Source organism: Aethalodelphis obliquidens, unplaced genomic scaffold, assembly GCF_003676395.1.
Source record: "Aethalodelphis obliquidens isolate GAN/ISIS:26980383/991018 unplaced genomic scaffold, ASM367639v1 scaffold5, whole genome shotgun sequence".
Taxonomy (NCBI): Eukaryota; Metazoa; Chordata; class Mammalia; order Artiodactyla; family Delphinidae; genus Aethalodelphis; species Aethalodelphis obliquidens.
In genome coordinates, this window is record NW_020837949.1 from 74,511,053 (window position 1) to 74,532,517 (window position 21,465).

At 41.2% G+C, this 21,465-nt stretch overlaps 1 protein-coding gene across 3 annotated transcripts; it reads right to left on the bottom strand.

Annotated features, from left to right (window-relative positions):
* Positions 1-1,670: 1,670 nt before the first annotated feature.
* TOMM7 (translocase of outer mitochondrial membrane 7) lies at positions 1,671-9,468 on the bottom strand. 3 transcript variants are annotated; one of them, XM_027102663.1, is made up of 3 exons: positions 9,268-9,467; positions 5,640-5,688; positions 1,671-1,905 (listed from the first exon to the last, which is right to left on the bottom strand). In XM_027102663.1, the coding sequence occupies exons 1-3, from the start codon at positions 9,368-9,370 to the stop codon at positions 1,890-1,892; spliced, it is 168 nt and encodes a 55-aa protein (XP_026958464.1). In that variant the 5' UTR covers positions 9,371-9,467; the 3' UTR covers positions 1,671-1,889. The 3 variants fall into 3 exon arrangements, with proteins under 3 accessions (XP_026958464.1, XP_026958465.1, XP_026958463.1); XM_027102664.1 differs by lacking the exon at positions 1,671-1,905 and adding an exon at positions 2,319-4,036 and having other exon boundaries at positions 9,268-9,468; XM_027102662.1 differs by lacking the exon at positions 1,671-1,905 and adding an exon at positions 2,319-4,048 and having other exon boundaries at positions 9,268-9,468.
* Positions 9,469-21,465: the final 11,997 nt, after the last annotated feature.

Below are 21,465 nucleotides of genomic sequence, written 5' to 3' on the forward strand. Positions count from 1 at the left end.
AAACTCAAGTCTATAGAGTAAGTGACTACTCTACCATGGGTAGTAGGAACTAAGCGGCAGGGCCAGGATTCAAATCAGGTCCTATCAGCTCAGTGTTTGCCTAAGCAAAATCAAGGTCAGAAATAATCTTATTTGTAAGGACTCTCTAGTACCTAGCACAGAACAGAGACCAATGCTTGCTAAACTGGATTGCACTGCCCTGAAATCTAAAATTCAATACAATGTAGGAGCTTAGTTATAAACATTTCACAAACCTTCAGAGATACAGACATTAAAATGGTACTAGTCTCAGCTCTTATCCTATGCCTTGAACAAATGCTTAAACTCTGTTCCTCAGCTTCCTCAGATGCGAGAAAAAGGAACTGGTCCCTTTCCACTTAATTCTAGATTTCTTCCTTTAAAATCTTCTGGGGTTTTATAAACAGCTACAAGTTAGCTCCTGAAAGAAAAAAAAAAGTTACATTTCCTATCCATGTTAGTATTTTATCAAAGTGGACACTTGCCATAGCTTTATTTCAATTTCTGGAAACCCTAAATGAAAAAGAAAAATGTGCACCAAAATACTAACTAAACAAAAATTCACTGACAACACGTTTAGTAGAAAGGATGAGGGCGTGGGGGAAAAAGGCCACAATCTTAAGCAATTCTACGGGGATTTAAAAGCTGCTCAGAGCTTTTAGCAAAATCATACGTGTACCGATTCATGGAAATGTTAAAGCAATTACATTAAGTGCATACCAAAAATGGTTTCCCTGCAGTTAGCTCTCCAGAATTCCACTTTAAAACCCCCTTATGCAATAAGCCTCCACAATAGTCTTGTCTCCTTGTCTCCTAAGCAAAGGTAACAAAACTGGAGGAAATAGTCTTAAATAGCTAGGACGGTTTTACATTAGAAATAAGGTATTTCTGGAATGATAGCTCCGGTTACCGGAGATTACATTCATGATCATTCTCTAACACTGGATGTTAGAAACATTCAATCCAATGGGCACCTCCCAAACCGTGTCATACTTTGTTTCAGGCCTACTTTCCTATAATTAATTACAATTCCCAAAACTAACTAAATAGATCTATTTTGTTAGAATTACAAAAAAAGCTAAGTTTAAAAGGGGGGGGGGGCCTTCAAATACAGATAAAGGTCCCAGGAAACCAGGATGCACAACTGAAAACTAGTTCCATTAAATGCCTTTTCTTCTATCAGAAAATAGGTAGTGTTACTATTCTGTGTAGCTCACTATGGGCTCTTGCCCAGCCACCTCTAGCTTCCTAACAGTACTGAGGGAAATCTTAGACTCACGTTTAACTCACAAATCATACACACAACTCGCCAATGCCACGCCCATTCCCTACCAACACAGCCAAAGAACCCTATTTCTTTTAATGAGAATGTTACTCCAGTGCAGTACAGGAAGTAAGGACTCAGTTTGTCACAGAGAGCTGTCTCTACTTTTACTACTTCAGAACATCTCAGAAGGAGTTATTAATTCACTGCAAAGGGAAACTGGAATCCATTTGTTAAGTGAATGGACAGGAATTAACTTGGAAATTTTCGTATTTTTTTAAAGTAGCACCTAGGCACATACATAGATTCCCTGTTTTGAAAAAGTACCAAAAGGCTAAATTTTTACCTAACAGTCCTATCATGTTCAATTCAAGAAGGACTCAAGGCATAACATTGTTAAAAAAACATTTATTTTAATACAGTCTATCATAAATAAGTCAGTAGAGGTTCCACTCTGCCACAGACGCATCTGAGAAGTAAGAGCCCTGTGCCATCCAACTGGTGAACGTCTGAACGATGTCCCATCTCTTATCCCAGCCAGAGTGCACACCTTCCATGTTGTTCCTCTGCATTGATTGCTTCCAAAACCAGATGACCAAATAGTCCTTTATCCCCAAAGTAAGCTAAAATGTTTGTGAAGAGGAAAAATAAATTAAACCCCAAAGTAAAAACTTCTTAAACATAGCTTAAGAATTAGAAGATTTTATACATTTATGTTTGTGTTTACTCATCTATCAAATTCAGTTAGCAGAAGGATCAATCTCACTGGGCAAAAAAAAAACAAACATAGAGACCTATTTAAAGAAATATAGTTTTATTACTTTTTATTGTAGTTACCTATTATAAGTAAAAAGGAAAACATAAATTGAGGTCAATCAAAATATTGATATGAAGGACTGATGAACCCAGAAAATAAAGCTGTATCATTATTAGATCCAGGAGAGAGACAAGAGGTGCTTTACTTCTAAGTCCTGTTGATTAAAAATGTAGTTTCTAGTAGTATGTCAACTTAAATAAAATTGCATTACAAAATGACAATCTGAGCATTGTTAATTTTTAGAAATTATTTTCCCTCTACATATAAAACAAACCAACATGCATCTATTCCCAGTTTTCAAAAGTGTATTAAAATCTCACAATAAACCCGAAGTATTTTTGCATACAGTTAAGCTATGAAAACAAATTATTCATTTATCGAAGTCTCTTCCTCACTGGTAATGAGCATCTAAGATAAAGAGAAAAGAAAATCTTCCTTGGCTTTATAAAGATAATGGGAACAATCATTCTCTGTTACTTAGTATTCACATATTTTGCCTAAATAATGTTTTACTAAGATATTGTCCCTTATTCATTAAATTCTGCATTTTAAATAAGGCATTCATATCAACCAACCACGTACAATGCACCATCCTGAGTGAAAGAGGAGGACACTAAGACAAATGGGGATCTAATCCCAAGGAATCTAACAACTTAACAAGGGAAACAGACCAGTAAATCATGAACCATATTATCTCCACAAGTGTGATATATATAAATTTATATATAAACAATAAACTTTATATTGCTAAATAAGTTTTATATTAATAAAACATTTACATTACTGAAAAGCCTGGCAGATACAAGTCTATTCCTTTCAGGGTACAGACCAGGTAACCCAGGAAGACCTCTCAGTCAAGTCTCTCCAGTGCAAGCAGCACAGTATATGAAATTCTGTAACAGGATAACTCTTATCAGCATTCCTCAATCCCTTCCTAAATCACAAATATCCCTGGAAAGAAATCAGAAAATGTTCCTAATGACAGAAAAGAATGATCATCAGCACCAGCAATGACAAGAGCACTGAGATGACAGTAAGGTGAAGAAATAAAAAGCAGGGGGGTGGCTGCTTCATCCAGTCTGCAACTTTCAAGGGTCAACTCTTGGTGGGATAACTGAAGCCAGTACAACAAAAGGGTACATCTAGCACCACCTCTGGATCCTGGATCACCTGGGGCTCAAAAAACACTATTTCTCAGGATGCAGGTCTAGTCTAAAAACTCTACAGGAGGAAATGCTGTATCAGTTCCTGTTCCAAGACCACCAAGAGGTTAGGATCATTTAATTAAGTTAATTCAACATTTAAAAAGTGTTGCCAAAGTAGTTGGCAGCTACTTTAGGTACTTGCAGGACAACATAGAATGCAAATAAGCAACAAGCATAATACAAAGCAAAGAATGACAGACACAAAAGAATACTATAGGAACACAAAAAATGGTGCAATTTCAGTCAGGAGAAGGGGGAAAAGATTTAGGGAAGAGGTGACATTTGAGATTGGGCTTTTCTAGACAAGTGAAAACTGAATGGAAGAAGCATTCCAGGCTGAGGGAGAATAAGCATACAAAGGCACGAAAAAATACAGTTTATTCTGGGATTAGCATGCAGTGTCATGTAGCTAGAGCATAGTTCTCACAGGAGAAAGAAGTGGGGTAAATGAGGTGACATCGAAAAGATTAAAAATTATTACTAATAGTTTACTGCTCAAACATTACTTGTCAAGCACTGTAATACTTTACACACAATATTCTTATTCAATCCTCATCGCAATCTTATAAAGTAGATAGTATGCCCAACTTATAAAAGAGAAAACTTATCTTAAAAAGGTTAATGGCCTCTTGGGAAGAAGTATTTGATGGTAACTTTCAGGGCTTGGAAAATGTTCACACAGCTTGACCAGGTAGTTCCATCTCTGATAATGTTTCCTAAGGTACTGTTTCCCTAAGGAAATAACTGTTCTGAGGTCAATCGGCTACTCAGTAGCAGATACATTACCTGAAACCCCATTTCACAAAAAAGAAAACTGATAGTTCAAAGAGTAAAGGCTAAAAAAAGGAGCTTGGTGGGGACCTTTGAAAGCAGTTTTAAGAAGCTCTACCATAAAAGGTTAAAGAAAGAGAAAAGTGAAGAAAGGAAGCAGTGAGTGAAGACCATTTACTGAAGGACTGTATCAGGGAAAAGAGAGTAACAGCACAAATGGACACAAAGAGGGCACACATGGCAGTAACCCTTAAGAAGGAAAAACCCTTGCTTTGAGAAAGGAGAGACCGGCAAGTCAGAGAAGATGGAGGAAATTCATATCAGATGGCACTGTGCTAAGTAACAGGTCATATTACCTAGGGAGGCCACATGACCCAGTGGAAAGCGCGTAAGCCTTGGAGACAGACATACTCTACCACCTACTGACTGTGTGATCGGCTCTGAAGGACTGAAGTGACAATTAGAGATACTGCACATAAAGCACTTAAAACAGTGGCTGACACACTGTAAATGACTGTTAGTAACATGACTATTATTATTTCTGCTCATTCTAGAAAAGAGTGGCTTAGATTAGAAGTCTGAAGAAGCTGAAGACCTAGAATAGCCAGTGAAAAGTCTGTTAGGACAATTAATAACTGTCTTAAGACAGAGGGTAAAGCTGAAATCCCACAGCACCTGTGCAGGGGTCCTAGTCATCACAGTGCCAGTCCTTTCTACAGAGCAATCCTGCCTGTTCCAGATTCTGCCTTCACACATACACATATACACACACACACGCATACATATGGCTTTCACAAGTATATACATACACACACACATACGTCTGAGTATATGAATATATATACTCCGTATATCTGTGTGTGTTGTGTGTGTGGAAGTTTTCACAAGTGCTTATCCAACAACTACAAGGTTGTTTCAGAGAAAGGAATTTGACAATGCATTTTCAGAGTCACAAATGTTCATACACTTTGATAAGGAAATAAATCAAAACCTATGCACGTAAAAATGTTTGTTATATTGTTATTTGAAATACTAAAAAACTGAAAAACCTAAGTGATCAACAACTAGAAAATATATGGGCTATCAACTCTAACATTGGGTGAAAAAAACAAAATTCTCTGTACTCTTGTTAGAATGACATAAAAGGCCGTATTTATCTGAATAAGGATAAGACAGGAATACAGGTATTAAAAACAGTTCAGCTTTTAAAGTGGTAGGATAAGTTAGTTCTTTTCCTTTTAAAATGTGCTTCATTATGGTTATAACACCAATGCAGTATATACTGGGCTGGCCAAAAAGTTCGTCTGGCTTTATCCATTCTTACAAAAAACTCGAACGAACTTTTTGGCCAACCCAATAAAAATTAGGAAGGGGAGAGAAAGCAGTTATCTGATAACATAAGTTAGACTGGTCTGCAAACTGCTGCAGTTTTCCAACAGCCCAAAACTACACTTGACTGATAAAGCTCTGTTACAATACGTACCACTATTTCTCTTTTGCTTGCCATGACTTAGTACTAATGTATGAATGTTTGCCCTGCAATGCTTATTTGTAAGAGCAGTACCTCAAAACAGTTGGTTCAGGCATTCCAGGATCTGCACCCCTCTTAAATCCTGAGGGAGATGGGGAGGGAAGAAAGAGAAAGAGAATAAAAACTAATTAAAACCCTAGCAGACAAAAAATTTACAATCAAGACTTTTTCTTTTTAAATCAATTTAGGGTAGCTAGAATGATATCCAGATCTACCAGAATTACCTAGATTTACCTGCGCAACAGAACAGTCTTGAATCTTCACTAGAGTATGTGATTATGTGCAGAACTAATCAGTAGGGAAGAAAAACTACCTTATTCCTATAATACACACAATTAGCACAGCAACCCTTAGCACACACTCTTTCATTATTAGTCATTACCCACAAAAAAGATATCACAACAACCAAATCACACTGGATGAACTACAAAGAGCACAGAGATTTTTTTTAAACTATACTTTTTAAAAGAAACAATTGAAGATATCTTATTTTATCCCCTATGAACCACTCTTTTCATAAAGCAGCCAAAGATTGGTGACAGAAAGAGGGGGAAAAAATTTCAAGTTATTTTTAATTAAATCAACACTCATTATAAATACGATTAAATAAAACTTTTACCTTTTAAAATATATCAATTAACTAGACAACATATATACTAATTTGCTGAAATAACTGATTAAAATTGGACTTGGCATTAAGAACTGTGGAGTATGAAATTTTACCCCATTTTCAAGACAACAAACTGGCCCACCAGTTTCACAGATGCTGGTAGAAGATACAAGATTCCAAGTCAGAAACAAGGACAGGATTTCCCTGGTGGCGCAGTGGTTAGGAATTTGCCTGCCAACGCAAGGGACACGGTTTCGATCCCTGGTCCTGGAAGATGCGACATGCCATGGAGCAACTAAGCCCGTGCGCCACAACAAGAGAAGCCACGGCAATGAGAAGCCTGCGCACCGCAACAAAGAGTGTAGCCCCCGCTTGCCACAACTAGAGAAAGCCCGCACGCAGCAACGAAGACTCAACACAGCCAAAAGTAAGTAAATAAAATTTTTAAAAAAAAATGTTAAGGGAGAAAGTTTAGTTATTAAGAAAAAAAAAGAGAAAAGAAACAAGGACACTTTATTACTCCCAGCAACAGCTACAGTCAGAGTATTACCATTTAGGAGATGAACCCTGAGATTGGGGAACCAGAATCTTTCATAATGGGCAGTGAGCATGTCTCCCCTTTGCCCTGGAACTATTTTCCAAGGCTGTTCACCCTACCAATATCCTTAAAGATACGGAACAAAGGGTGGTCACTGCCTCTGCTCACCAGATTTGTAGAAATTCAAGATACTATGGAGAATTGTCTTCCAACAGGTAACTCATTAAAATCCTTTTGTTGGTAACTGTCCAAACACATTCTTTATCATCATGTCACTAGCGGTCCAATATTATAGCACTACATTCCCACTATACTCCCTGAAGCCCTAAAAGGTATGTTTGAACCTAAATTACACAAGAAATTCAATCTGCAGTTGCAGCTTTTAGTGAGAGCTAAGGTGGAGAAGTAAAGCATGGGAACTAGGTTAGACATGAAATTAAGTTTAGATACAGTATAAGGAAAAAGACAATGACTAACAAGGAAGAAGCACAAAAAGATAGCCTTAACATCAATCTCCACCTGAGTTGGACACTAGGGTACCAAAAATCACCATAATGACAGTCCTAGTAAAGAGAATATAGCTGGTGTGCACAAAAAAGAAAATGAGGTGGAAAAGGAAAGCATTAACTACTCTTCCGACCAAAACCTCTGATACACAGATTGTAACAACCAGCTTACAGATGTAACAACCAGCTACAGCTTTCTGGCAGTAGAAAAGCAATTTCAAAAAGGGGAGGAGGGAAAGGTACAGGAAGACTTACAGAGCAACAAAGAAACCACAGGGACAAAGAAAGCAAGAGCAGACTAAAACCGAACCCGATATACACAACAATGGAAAAAGGAGATGGCACAAAGACGGGGAAGCATCAAAGCCCCCATACCTTCCTTAGCTAAAAGAAGAGTTCCTCCCAGTGCTTGACTAGTCAAACTGGGCCATTCTACTATTAAGTGAAAGCTGAGGTGGGGATGAGTCTGGAAGAAAGAGGGGAATAACAGCCTGTAAGAGCAGGGTGTCCCAATTACCTGCCCTAACCTTTGATACCTATACAAAGTCACTAAAATCTGGCAAAGTAATGCTTCTGTTAAAAATGCGTTCAAAATCAGGGAGGGACTCCCCCGGCAGTCCGCTGGTAAAGAATCCACCCTACAATGCAGGGGACGCGGATTCAATCCCTGGTCAGGGAACTAAGATCCCACATGCCACAGGGCAACTAAGCCCGAGTGCCACAACTACTGAGCTGGCTGGCCTCAAATTACAGAGCCCACACGCTCTGGAACCCACGCGCCACAACTACAGAGCCCATGTGCCCTGGGAGCCTGCGCACCACAACTAGAGAAGAGAAAACCTGCACGCCACAACTAGAGAGAAGCCTGCACACCGCAACAAATATCCCACATGCCGCAACTATGACCCAACGCAGCCAAAAATAAATAAATTAAATAAATAATAAATCTTTTTTTAAAAAAGATTTATTAAAATTCTCCAATTGGAGAATATTAGAAAAAATATTTTAGAAATAAGGGCGGAAAAGGATCTGTTTAAGTCCTGCATACTGAAGTATCTCCAAGTTATCAGTTGCCTTGCAACTCATGGGGAAATGGGAGCCAAAGCTACCTAGAGAATGTCCAGCACAAACACTCTGTCAAGACTGAGTGAATGTACTTTATCTTACACCAAAAAAAAAAAAGGCAAGAAAAACAAGAAGCAGCACCTAGTTAAAATCATAGGATTCTGAAATATGAACCTGTGTTTTAGAAAATGTCAAACTGACAGAGCTGAGACTCTTTCCTTTCCACAATACTGCCTGAATAGGGCAGATTAAATTTAAAAGACTATCCAAGGCTATAAACAGGATAAATTACCAATGTGCAACCCTAGGTGAAAATATTTGCCTGAGCACTTACAAATCTTTGCACTACAGCATAGTGGTGAAGAGTATGCGCCTTGATGCCCCAATGCTTGAGTTCATAACTCCCCCACGTGACAGCTGTGTGGCCTTCAGCAAGGAACAGAACTTTTCTACGCCTCGGTTTCCTCACCAGTAAACCCGTTACTCCCGGTGAGAACGAGGAGGCAACCAATAACTATTGTCTTAATCATGCCTCAAAGCAATGGCATACCCACGAGGTTCACCGGTCTCTTTCCACTTAGGCCCACCTGGAAAGGTGAGGTTTAACGCCCTGAAAACCTACCTAGTGCCAAAGAGTGAATTCGTTGTTTTCACATACGTCAGGTCGTCCTAACTCTGTCAGAAAAGTAGGTCACCTCTAGTTTACAGATGTAAAAACAGGACGGGAGACATTACGTGACATGTTAAAGACCCCCCCCGCCGAAAAAAAAAGTAAAGGGCAGAACAAGAACTCGAACTCAGAACGACCCCACTCGACAAGACAGGCTCAAACGGCACGCGCGGCGTGGTCGCGTTTCTCTCTCTCGCCCCAAACCAAAAATGGAGTCTCGGCCTCCGCACCCGCTTCCCTCCCGACTCCTCCCAGATTCTTCTCATACTGACCCAGGTAAATCACGAGAGGAATAAAGCCCCAACGGATGGCAAACTGGCCTCCCTTGAAAAGCTGCTGCAGCCTCTGCTTGGCCTCTTTGCTCAGCTTCACCATGGCGACGGCCCGGGCAACACACTTAAGGAAACTACAGCAACCGCAGCAACCGCGTCGGGAATCCGAACAAGAAACGAGATGCGCATGCGCCAAACACACAGCCTTTACGGCAGGAGACGTGAGCGTCGCCAGCGGAGGTCGTAATTCGTCACCTTACCACCTGCCTCTCCGCGGCCCCGCCTGTGGAAGGCGCATGCGTGGTTGATTCTCCTCGTTCAAAGGCCCAAGTTCACTTTCGTCTATTTAGGAATCGCTCAGTTTCGCTGATTGCAGGATGCCTGGGGGCACTGGTCTTGGGATTCCTTCTGCCCGGAACGCCCTCTCTCTGCCCACAGTCTTACCCATTTTTTAAAGTGTATCTCCAAGTGTTCTTTACCTAACATAGAAGGAACATTAACTAAATTCAAAAGGACCGGGTTTTAGTCCCAACTCAGTTATTCTGACTCGCCGTTTAATCTTGGCCAAGTTATTTAACTTATCTCTGTATCAGTTTGCTTTTTCAAGCTGAAGGTTGAACTGCAAGGAAGGTTACAAACTGACGCCGAACAGAGCCCCTATCCATGTTTTCTTTGACTCCCAGGGGGTTTGTTTTTTTTATTTATTTAGTTTTTACATTTTAAATTACTTGCCAACATTTTAAAGTTTGGGAAAGTTCCCATGCAGATCTGGACTTTTTCAGAGAAGTTGGCGAATCTCATTGCAATCAACACCCATCTTGCCCTCGCTGGTTTAGAACTGCAGTGGTTCTCACCCCTGGCTGCACAATAGAATCAGTGAGGCGTTGTAAAGGCTTACTCCTTGCTGGACCTACTGCTGCTGGGTACCAAATCCTACGAATTATCATTAGTTTGGGGGTGGGGCCTGGGCTTTGGTTTACCATTGAAGTTCCCAACTTCTGATTCAGTAACTGCCTGGCCGCAGTTGGTGTTTGAGTTTTTGACCCCAGGTCGAGGACTTCTTGATTTCTAAGGCTGTAAGAGATTTCTAAGGCTTTGACCTTGATGCCTTTGCTGGCTCACCCTCAAGATACATCATATTTTCTTTTAAATTCTTTTTTTTTTTTTAGTTTATTTGAGCAAAAATTTGTTTAAATCGAGCAGTTCCAAACCAGAAGTGCTCCGTCTTTTAAATTCTTAAGGTGCCCAATGGCACATAAAAATTTCCCCTAGCTTTCTGGATATTCCTGTGCTTAGCTCATCATCATGATAATAACAACCTGTCTACTCTGCCTGTGTTAAGTGTTTCAATACAAAAGTTACTGTATATGTAACACTTGTGGAATTGTTGAATGAATGTCATCAGGAACTAACAGCCTTGGTTAATTATGCTACTTAATCAGCCACAGAACAGGTATCTAAAATGCTTATTTGTAAATTTATGATTAGAGATATTCTTGGCAAAAGAACTGACATTCTCCTTCCAAGAGGGCAACTACACTCAGACAACCAATTAGAAATAACTAATACTTACTGGGTGCTTACTATATGCATGCACTGTGCTTGCTCACATGCCTTAACTCGTTGAATCCTCTCAACTCTGTGAGATGGGGACTGTATCAACAATCTCATTTTGAGAAAACTGAGGCACAGGGAAGTGAAGTAAATTTGTCCAAGTTCATAGAATTGGTAAGTGGTGGAAGTAGTGTCTAAACCCAGACGCTTTTACTCCAGAACTTGAATGTTAACCATGACACTAGACTGCGTTATAGAAGAGAAGTAAACACAGGACCAGAAGAAAAGAAATCGTATATTCTCAAAAAATATTTTCCTCATGCTGTGATAGATAAAAGAATTCTTTCCACTGTACTGAAGCAACACATACGACTAGACCAAATGCTGGCCAGTGACCCAAAGGGATGCTGACTGGCTGAACCAACCAGACTCTCCCTAAATGAGTTTTGAACTCAAGATAGAAATAACAATTTGACCAAAGCTGGTAAGATAGAGAGAATAGAAGACATGAAGCGGCAGAAGGTACAAGTAGGCAGAAAGAGTGAAGTAGAGAATATTGAGTTATAATGATATTAAAGCCCTCAGGTAAAGAATAACATGCTTTCTGGGGCTTTTTGTTTTGTTTTGTTTTTGTTTGTTTGTTTTTTGGCCTTGCCATGGGGCTTCTGGGATCTTAGTTCCCCGATCAGGGATCAAACCCATGCCCCCTGCAGCGGAAGCGAGAAGTCCTAACCACTGAACCACCAGGGAAGTCACACATGCTTTCTGGTGACAGCGCAATACCTGGAGTTTGCTGTAGGCTGAACAGCCTTCCATTCCCCAGCCTTATTCCAGAGTTGGTAAGCCTGGCCTTGCCATGGTTCCTGTTCTGTAACGTAGAAGGAAGTGGAACTAATCAATTACATGATAACCCCCATGGTCTCAGCTAATTATAAAATAACAGAAGAGAGGTGAAGGCATGAAGGTGAGAAACTCAGGGGAAAAAATCAACTGTCAGGATTTCACCAGCAACATCCAGAGAAAAGATAATACTAACTCTGTCTTCTTAGGAAAAAAACCTCTAGAGAGGGTTAGATGGTTGAACGCTTTAAGTTGCTAAGAGGAAAGAAACCTACAGAAATATGGGTGATAGACATTTCTGACAGCACAGCCAGGCTTCACAGAAAAACAGGAACCACTCCTTTAAATGTCTATTTCCACATCTGTAAAATGGAAAGGGAATAACTACTTGTTATGGACTGAATTCTGTCCCCCTCCCCCCAATTCATATGTTGAAGCCTCAACCCCCTGTGGAGGGATTTGGAGAAAGGGCCTTTAAGGAGGTAATTAAGATCAAATGAAGACTTAAGAGTGGACCCTAATCTGATAGGGCCTGTTCTTATAAGAAAAGAAAGAGACACCCTCGTGCACACAGAGGCCATGTGAGGACACAGTGAGAAGAGAGCACCTTGATCTAGGACTTTGAGCCTCTAGAAGTGTGAGAAAACAAACTTTGGTTGTTTAAGCCACCCAGTCTGTGGTGTTGTGTTATGGCAGACTGAGCAGACTAATATACTACCTAACAGGGTTGTGTGTAAGGAAAATTAGATCATGTTAATGTATTAATAAAAGTACCATGTATTGGGCACCTCCCTGTGCCAGGCCCTTCATGGACATCATCTCCAGTCCTCCAAAACTTCATGCTCTTTGCACCTCTCACACTGCTTGGTGTGTAGTTGGTTTGTTGAATTTTGAATCTGAACATCATGGTCTTATTAACACAACATTTATAAGCCATAATTGTTTTTATGCATTCACTCATTCTGGAGTATTGAGTACTGACAATGTCCAGCTCCTTGTGCTATGGATAATTATGTGTGGAGACCCATAAGAAAATGAGGTACAGTCTTCCACTTAGAGACTCTGTGATCTAGTTAGAGAGAGTAAGACAAGTATATTAATAAGTTACTTGTCCATGTGACTAATCTTTGGAAAAACAATAACATCACATCAAGGTTAAACACAGGGACCCAGGGGCAGAAGCTCTGCATTTGAATCCTGGCTCTGTCACTTAGCTGTGTGATCATGGTCAAGTTATTTAACCTCTCTGAGTCTCTTTTCTCATCTGCAAAAGAAGATAACAATAATATCCACCTCAGTCAGTTACTGTAAAGTTGAAGAGATAATATGCTTGAAATATGGGGCCTGACTAAAAGACTTAGGCAAAGGTAAGCTATTTCTATTATTGTTTGTTGTTTGCGTCTTCGTTCTTACTGGTTTCTGTTTCAAAGATCAACCTTTTTCAGAAGTTTTTTCTCTAGTTCTAAGGCTACCTATCAACAGCCTTCCAGGAACTGGCTGCACCTACTACATACAGAGCTACAGAGTGCACAAAGACTAATACAACCTGCGACAGAATGTAAGCTCCTCAAGGAAGAGAGTTTATGCTTTGTGCCCATTAAATCTGAATACAATGCTGTGCCATGGAGGGAGCCTAACATATATCCATTGCTATAAAGAAAAGAACACAGGGCTTCCCTGGTGGCGCAGTGGTTGAGAGTCCACCTGCCGATGCAGGGGACACGGGTTCGTGCCCTGGTCTGGAAAGATCCCACGTGCCGCGGAGCGGCTGGGCCCATGAGCCATGGCCGCTGAGCCTGCGCATCCGGAGCCTGTGCTCCGCAACAGGAGAGGCCACAACAGTGAGAGGCCCGCGTACCGCAAAAAAAAAGAACACAGAGTTAGAAGTCACGTGGATCTGACAGCAGACTTGTCAACCTTTGAATCCAACTCTGCCATTTCCCCAAAACAAGAACTGCAAGAACTAATTGATAATATATCAGAAAAACTAGGTAATTCACCATGGTTACCAGGAAAACAGGACCTATTTTCCAAAATGCAGCCAAATATATGCACCAAAATGAAAAAGAGGAAAAAAATTTAGCATGCATCTGGTTTTCCAGAAATGGTATATTAAAAATATATCAGTATTCAAGCACCATGTGCTTTCTTGAGTTTTTAACTCTTACTTTGTCCTCTTTTTTTTCTGCTAGGGTGTTTTGGGTGGATAGATAATTTCTTACTGCCATGATACAGCTTGGGATTCTTCAGCATATCAAGCGAGCATATGCATGGAATAAATTTCTGCAAAGAAGAGATTAGCCAAAAAGCATCACTGGGACATCTACCAAGTGTAGGGTTCTGCCAGGAAAAGGGAGTTTCAGAAAACTGTCCTTCTCAGCTCCTGCCCGCAAGGATTTGGGAATCTTATTTGGGGACAGAGTGCACATACCCTTGAAAGACAAGAGAGTATGGGATAAGAGCCAAATGTGTAGGGCAGACAGTATACTGTTATAGAAATCTGGATGAGAGACAAGCCACAGAGGGCTGGATTGTTCGGGGGGAACGTCACAGAACTGAGCCTGAGCTAGTTTCTGATGGCTGAGGAAGAGGGAGACAAGAATAAAGAAATGCCAGAAGGTGCAGGATTTGGAAAGAGAGAGTAATAAAACGATTTAGGTGGAACAGAAGCTCCAGGCAGGAAATAATGAGACCAAGTTATAAAAAGAACGTAAATGTCATGTTAAGAAATTTGGATTTTAGCCAGAGAGTAGCTAGAAAGCTACTGAATATTTTAGAGGAAAAAAAAATTACAAGGTAAAAGCAATTTATTTTTAGGGTTTAATTTTTTCAGTTTTCTTAATTTTGTTGAAAAGGAAATAAATTCACATCGTGTAAATTTAAAAGGTACAAAAGGTACTCAGTGAAAGGTCTCCCTCTGCTTCTGTCCCCTGCTGCCCATTTTTATTCCTGGAAGCAAATCAATGTTACCGATTTCCTATATATTCTTCCAAAGATATCTATGCATATGTTTTGCAAATGGAATACAGTCAGATTTACTTACCTTAAAAATATAATTTAAAGATTATTTTATATGAACACATAAAAAGATTTCTCATTACCTTTTTAAAAAATAGATGGATTGGTACAAAAGAGCATAATTCTATTTCTTTTACACTTTGCTGCTCAGATCTTCTCCTTGGAGGCAACCCAGTGTCTCTAGTTTCATATACATCCTTCCAGAGATATTCTACGCATATGGAAACAAATAAACACAAACTCACACATCCTCCTCACCCCTTTAAAAATATACAAATAGGATGCATAATATACACTATCTCACCTTCTTTCTTTATTTTAAAATATTTCTTACAAACCCAAATAAAGTCTTTACTTAAATTAATGGTACTGTACCAATCTCAACTTTCTGGTTTTAACAATGGATTATGGTTATGTATATCTTATCACTGGGGGAAGCTGGGTGAAGAGAGAGTTCCTGACCCACGGGAACTCTCTGTACAATTTTTGGAACTTCTTGGAAGTCTTAAAATATGTCAAAATAAAAAGTATTAAGAATATTTCTTGGCAATTATTTCAGATCAGTACATAAATAGCTTCCCTATTTACAGATGCATAGTCATACTTTTCATGAATAAAATATTTAACTTGTCCCCTGTGAAGCCAAATATCTCAGATTTCCTTTAAATTCCTGAAATTTAATAACAGTGTCCAACCGTGTGTACTCAGACTTTGACTCGATGGTTAAGAGTGGGCTAGGTACCAAACTATGTAACCATAAAGGATGTAGTGGGAAATCAGGGGCTGGGAAATCAGGAGCACGCAGTTCTCATCCTAGTCTTCTGCTCACTAATGTTTGACTTGGAGTAGGTCACTTAACCCTCCTGTTTTGGCTGTCTCATCTGCAACATTGGGATTACCTGCCTTGGTTACCTTTCAATTATCTTGAGGGTTAGACAAGATGATAAATGGGACATGACTTACTTAAGTTGAATCCACTATAAAAATAAAAGTTTGGCAAGTATGACTGTCACCTATATCAGAATCCTCTACCTACAATCAGAAATAGGAGTTATCTCCACAGACATACAGAACAGATTTGTGGTTGTCAAGGGGAAGGGGGGTGGAGAAGGGATGGAGTGGGAGTTTGGGGTTAGCACATGCAAACTATTATATATAGAATGGATAAACAACAATGTATAGCACAGAGAACTATACTCAATATTTTGTAATAACCTATATGGGAAAAGAATCTGAAAAAGAATAAATATATATATATATATATACACACACACATATATATTATATATATAATACATAATATATATATAAAGCTGAATCCCTTTACTGTACACCTGAAACTAACACATTTTAAATCAACTATACTTCAATAAAAAATAAATTTTTAAAAAATATAAAAGAATATAAAAAAGAATGCATATATGTAAAATGGAATCACTTTGCTATAGAGCAGAATTAACACACATTGTAAATCAACTATACTTCAATAAAAAAAAAAGAAATAGGAGTTATCTCATGGCAGATTTAGTCTCCCTTTGAGTGCCAAAGAAAGCTGCGTCTTACCCCATATTATTTTTGATTTAAAATAAAATTATTTCCTGAGCGCTTCTGTTTTCTAATCCAGTCACTAATGACTGTCAGAGGGGGTGCCACACAGTAATAATGATAAATAAAACCTTTGCATTTAATAGCCATTCTGCCTCACTTCAATGTACAGTTTAATAACCCATCTAACAGGTTGACTTCTTGGTATTAGTACATTTTGCAGGTAAATCATCCTGTTGGACACATCAAGAAGCAATTTTAGTTAACACCCAGACATTCTAAAGGGGTTTCACTTAAGGGCGATATTCAAAGTATTGGCTTCCACCAATCAGAATAGTACCAAAAGACACACCCACACTGGCTCACCTGGGCTGGAAAGCAGAGTGCAGGTTTTATTTCTGAAAGGGAACTTCATGTTGAATTTCTCCAAGAACCAGACAATGTAGCCAACACCTATGTTTAAATTTTTCAAGCTAAACATTTTCTCCTCAGTATTCTATGGAGCAGAACTGGGAAAGATTCGATGCCTTTTTTCTGAGGAAATGTGTGGCTCCTTGTGCAGTTGCTTGCTGCCTACAGCCTGCTCACAGTGGGTGCCTATTATCCCAGTGGCAACACCAGCTTATTTAAATGTCCATGGCCTGCTGTTCACTGGGACTGAACTGATGATACTAACCAGGTAAATGGTTATGCCCTGGGATCCAGGAGTTCTACTTCTCAGAATTTACCCTAAGGAAAGGATGGACGCATTAAGGGAGGTATCTGCTCACTACGGATCATCCTAGCTGCACTCCCCACCTATAGGGATGGGTCCCCAGCAGCCAGCAGCTCTATCCAGTCTGACCCACCACTGGTCCAGCTGATTGGACAAAGCATAGATTCCCAACACAAAAAGAGCCAGTCGGAGTCTTTCTCCCAGAATTTGGAATTGGGACAAAGAGATTCCACTTCAGTCAAAAATAGACTCTTGTAAGATAGAGATAAAATGTTGAAAGAGCAAAGGGACCCATCTTCTCCCACCATGGGGCTTGAATAACAGAAGAAGCTGGGCAATGGGAGAAAAATGAAGCCCACCCAGAGGGAAGCACCCAGAAGAGGCCCACCTGGCTACAGAGTCCATTCCTTTCCTTGGGCCCCTCGCCTTTCCTCCCTCTCTGTGACACTCCCTCTATCATCATCAAAAGTCCATCAATTGACTGACGATAGGGAATTCCCTGGCAGTCCAGTGGTTAAGATTCCGTGCTTTCACTACTGAGGGCCCGGGTTCAATCCCTGGTCGGGGAATCCCACAAGACACACCGTGCAGTGCGGCCAAGGGAAAAAAAAAAAAAAAAAAAAAAGGCTGACGATAACCTGAATTGGTCTCTTGCAACTAAAGAATTTAACTGGAAAATAGCTCACCAAAATACTCATTGCAGCATGATTTGAGACTTGGAAGCAACCTCAATGTTCCGCAGCAGAAGAATCATTGTCAGTGCTGCCATACACAGGTGTGCAGCCTTTTAAAACACAGATTACATAGACCATGTAGCAACAGGATTAAAGAGTTGTTAACTGATACAAGGATAAAGCAAAATTTTATGAGCACCTGGGTTACAGCTATATACAAAATATGTCTACAGATGGACAAAGGCTGGAAGAGAAGAGAAAACAGAGCAGAAAAAGTAGATGTGGAAATATGAGGTGATAAATACATAAAACTGAACATGGCACTGGGAATGGAAATGAAAGTAAGGATGTGCATGGCCTATTGAACGAAACATTGACTGGAAAGGCGGCAATTCAAATCAGCTATGAGATTTCAAGTTTGGGTGATGGTATTTGGTGATAGTAACACAAATAGCAAAGAAAGGGGAAGGAAGGGAAGGGAGAGAAAAACAAAAGAAAGGAAAGAGGGAAAAGAGGAATATAACAGTCCTGGAACAAGGGCTCTGCTATTGTGGGAGAGTTAACACGCTTTGTTAGACACAGAATCACATCTGAACACAAACCTGAAGATCTTCTGGTTTTCATTCTACAAATGGAAAACACGAGGTCCCCAGAGGTGAAGGCCATCTAGCAAGACTTAACAGATCCAGGCTCTTAAAATTCAAGGCCAGTGAGCTTCATATATACACCATACTGTCCATTGTTTCATAAAAATATACAAAAACTGGATTAAAGCCAAGATATAATAGGTTTGATTTGCAGACCTTTCCTCATTGACCTATTGATAAATTAAGTTCTCATTTCATTGTCAGATTCTTCCCTGAGAAACACTGCTATTTAAAAATATTGATTTCATAAAGTGATTATGGAGGTTGACAAGTTGTTCAGGTAACTGACCAAATAGCATTTTAAAACGATTTCCTTTCTTTCTTTCATTTTGCTGCGCCAGGTCTTAGCTGCAGCACACAGGATCTTTGTTGCGGCATGCACATGGGGTCTTTGTTGAGGCATGCACATGGGGTCTAGTTCCCTGACCAGGGATTGAACTCGGGGCCTCTGCATTTGGAACACGGAGTCTTAGCCACTGTGCCACCAGGGAAGTCCCAAAATGGTTTCCTTTCTAATCAAGGTAGGTCAAGAGTTAGAAATGAGGGCAAGACATAGGAGTGAAAGTTCCTCCCAGCAGGAGGCACTATAGCACATGGAATGAGACTGCTGGGGCAAACCTTAGCTTTGCAGCTCTCACTAGCTACGAACTCTTGGATGAGTCTCAGGTGGTACGTAGTAGGTGCTCTATAAATGTCAGCTCTTATTATTAGCCAACTGAAAGGCAGGACTACTTGCCGTGACTGCTAGTTCCAGGTCAAGGCATTAGGGATGACTTAGGGACCTTCGGGCAAGCGTGGAAGAGTCCAGTTAGGCAACCGAAGCCACACCAGGGCCTGGACACGCAGGCAGACAAGTAAACAGATCAGATGAAATCTGAGCAACAGCTCACACTGGGTTTCCTAGAGAATGTTCAAAGTTGAGTTTAAGGGGCAGGATGCCAGGACAGGAAATAATTGGAGAATACTCAGCTTAACCCTAGAAGAGAACTGAAGCAGGCCAACAATGCTGGTAGTTGCGGGGTGCGGGGCAGGGGGGGAGGATATAATAGAAAAAAAAGTGCTCAGCACCATTCAGGACATAGGAAGCAACCTGGTTACCTGGCGACATCAAATGGTAGGTTGGAGTTAGAAGCTTAGATAACACTTGTTAAAAACTGTGCAGGGTCTAAAGTTTTACCCCATTTCCAAGCTTGCAAGTTACTCTTTCATGGACACTGGTAAGAGGCATGAGCCTCTTGGCCAGAGACTGAGGATTTTATTACATGTGGCAAAAGAAGTAGCCAGAGCTTTGTGTTGGTTTGCAGTGGTTCCCCATGTCCCCCGAATCCCACAATGATGACGCAAAGGACCCATCCAGGATGCCTGCACATGCAGAGGGTTGCCATGGGAGAGGAACACTGACCTGGAGGGATTCATTGTTTTCATAGTGAGCAGTAGCAAACCTTCGTCTGGGAGGAGGCATTGCCTTTTCCCTGAAGGTCGCTTGCTGCACACATAACCCTGAATAATGGCCTGGACGAAGAGCCAGCGGGGCCTTGCCTTCTTGGCATTCTCAGAAGGAACAGACGGGGAGGCCCAGTGCCCGTGGCACATGCTCTCTTCCAACAACCCTTTTAAACCAGGATGGAAACTTCAGTCAGGGTGAATTCAAAAATGAGGTGGAATTAAGTCAAAAGAAAGGAGACTGTAGAAGCGCAAAAGTGAGGTGCTGGAGAGAGCAGGTGAGTCAGAGGCTGGCTCTGGAGATAAGGAGAGACCCCAGACAGGGACGTGGGCCTCATCCAGCATAGAAGTCATAAGAAAAGGTAAGATCTGCAAGGGACAGAAGGCAGAGAGAGAAGGACTCACATAAAATGCCCAACTGAATTAGCAGATGCAAACTATTATATATAGGAGGGACAAACAACAAGGTCCTCCTGTATAGCACAGGGAACTATATTCAATATCCTGTGATAAACCATAATGGAAAAGACTATGAAAAAGAATGTGTATGTATATGTGTAACTGAATCACTTTGCCATAGACTAGAAACTAACACAACATTGTAAATCAACTATACTTGAATAAAATAATTCTTTTCAATGCCCAGTTGAGAGGCTAGGACAATGAGACAGAGGCAGCCAGGTGGAGTAGGAAGCTCAGGCAGGGGGAGAACCGGGGCTGTGTGAAATCAGTCAGAGCACGCCTGCGCTCAGAGGTCTAGGGAGACCCTCGCAGCCCAGCCCCCCAGCCGGGCGAGGGGCCCCTTCCATGCACTCCCTCAGCACCTCCTGTCGGCTCCACTGCCCCATGGCTGGCTGTGACCGCCCTGGGATTATAAGTCCTCCTGGAACGGGGACCGTGTAATTCACCTCCATACCCAGGGTCTGCAGCAGCGCCTCTCATGGCTGACGTTCAATGTACACACTGTGAATTAACAAGTCAACCAGTTACTCGGTGAGGCACTTTCCGGAAGCCTTACAGTGTCAGATTCTGCACGTGAATCATATGAGGAGTGAGAACAAAGCGGCTGCTCGTGGAAATTGGAAAGTCACAGGTCCCAATTCCAGAAGACAGTTTTGTCAGCGTAAAGGTATACACACCAGCCCTTCAGGCACTAAGGGTGGAGAGTGGGGTGAAAAGCCAAAGTGGCAACTCTTATTCCTTTTTTTTTTTTTGCAATACGCGGGCCTCTCACTGTTGTGGCCTCTCCCGTTGCGGAGCACAGGCTCCGGACGCGCAGGCTCAGCGGCCATGGCTCACGGGCCCAGCCGCTCCGCGGCATGTGGGATCTTCCTAGACCGGGGCACGAACCCGCGTCCCCTGCATCGGCAGGCGGACTCTCAACCACTGCGCCACCAAGGAAGCCCCAACTCTTATTCTTTATGTCCACCTCCCACCCCTTGCCTTGTGGGTGTAGAGAATCACACCGCTTCAAAGAGAAGCACGATTGTTACGGCTGAAGCGAAAAGAAATGGCAACAGTCGACTTCAGGTATTTAGAAAAAATTTCCACGAGTGCTTTAGTGAAATCAGGTGTGGGGAGAAGAGGGGGACCAGGGTACAGAGCTAACACCAAAGCAGTGGAGTCTGGGAGAGAGAAGAAGAGGAAGAGGCCCGGCTTCCAGGAGACCCGGATGAGGTCTGATGGGTGGGGAAGGAAGTCAGAGATGGGGGCCAGGAACCCTGACTTAGTGGAAAGAGGGCCTGCTCTGGGGCACCGGGTT

Coding starts and splice junctions, on each gene's coding strand:
- TOMM7 (XM_027102662.1), bottom strand. CDS start 9,370: ATGGTGAAGCTGAGCAAAGAGGCCAAGCAGAGGCTGCAGCAGCTTTTC. Junction 5,689..9,267: donor TCCTCTCGTGATTTACCTGG/GTCAGTATGAGA, acceptor CATCTCCCTCAG/GATTTAAGAGGGGTGCAGAT. Junction 4,049..5,639: donor CCTGAACCAACTGTTTTGAG/GTACTGCTCTTA, acceptor ACCTCAGAACAG/TTATTTCCTTAGGGAAACAG.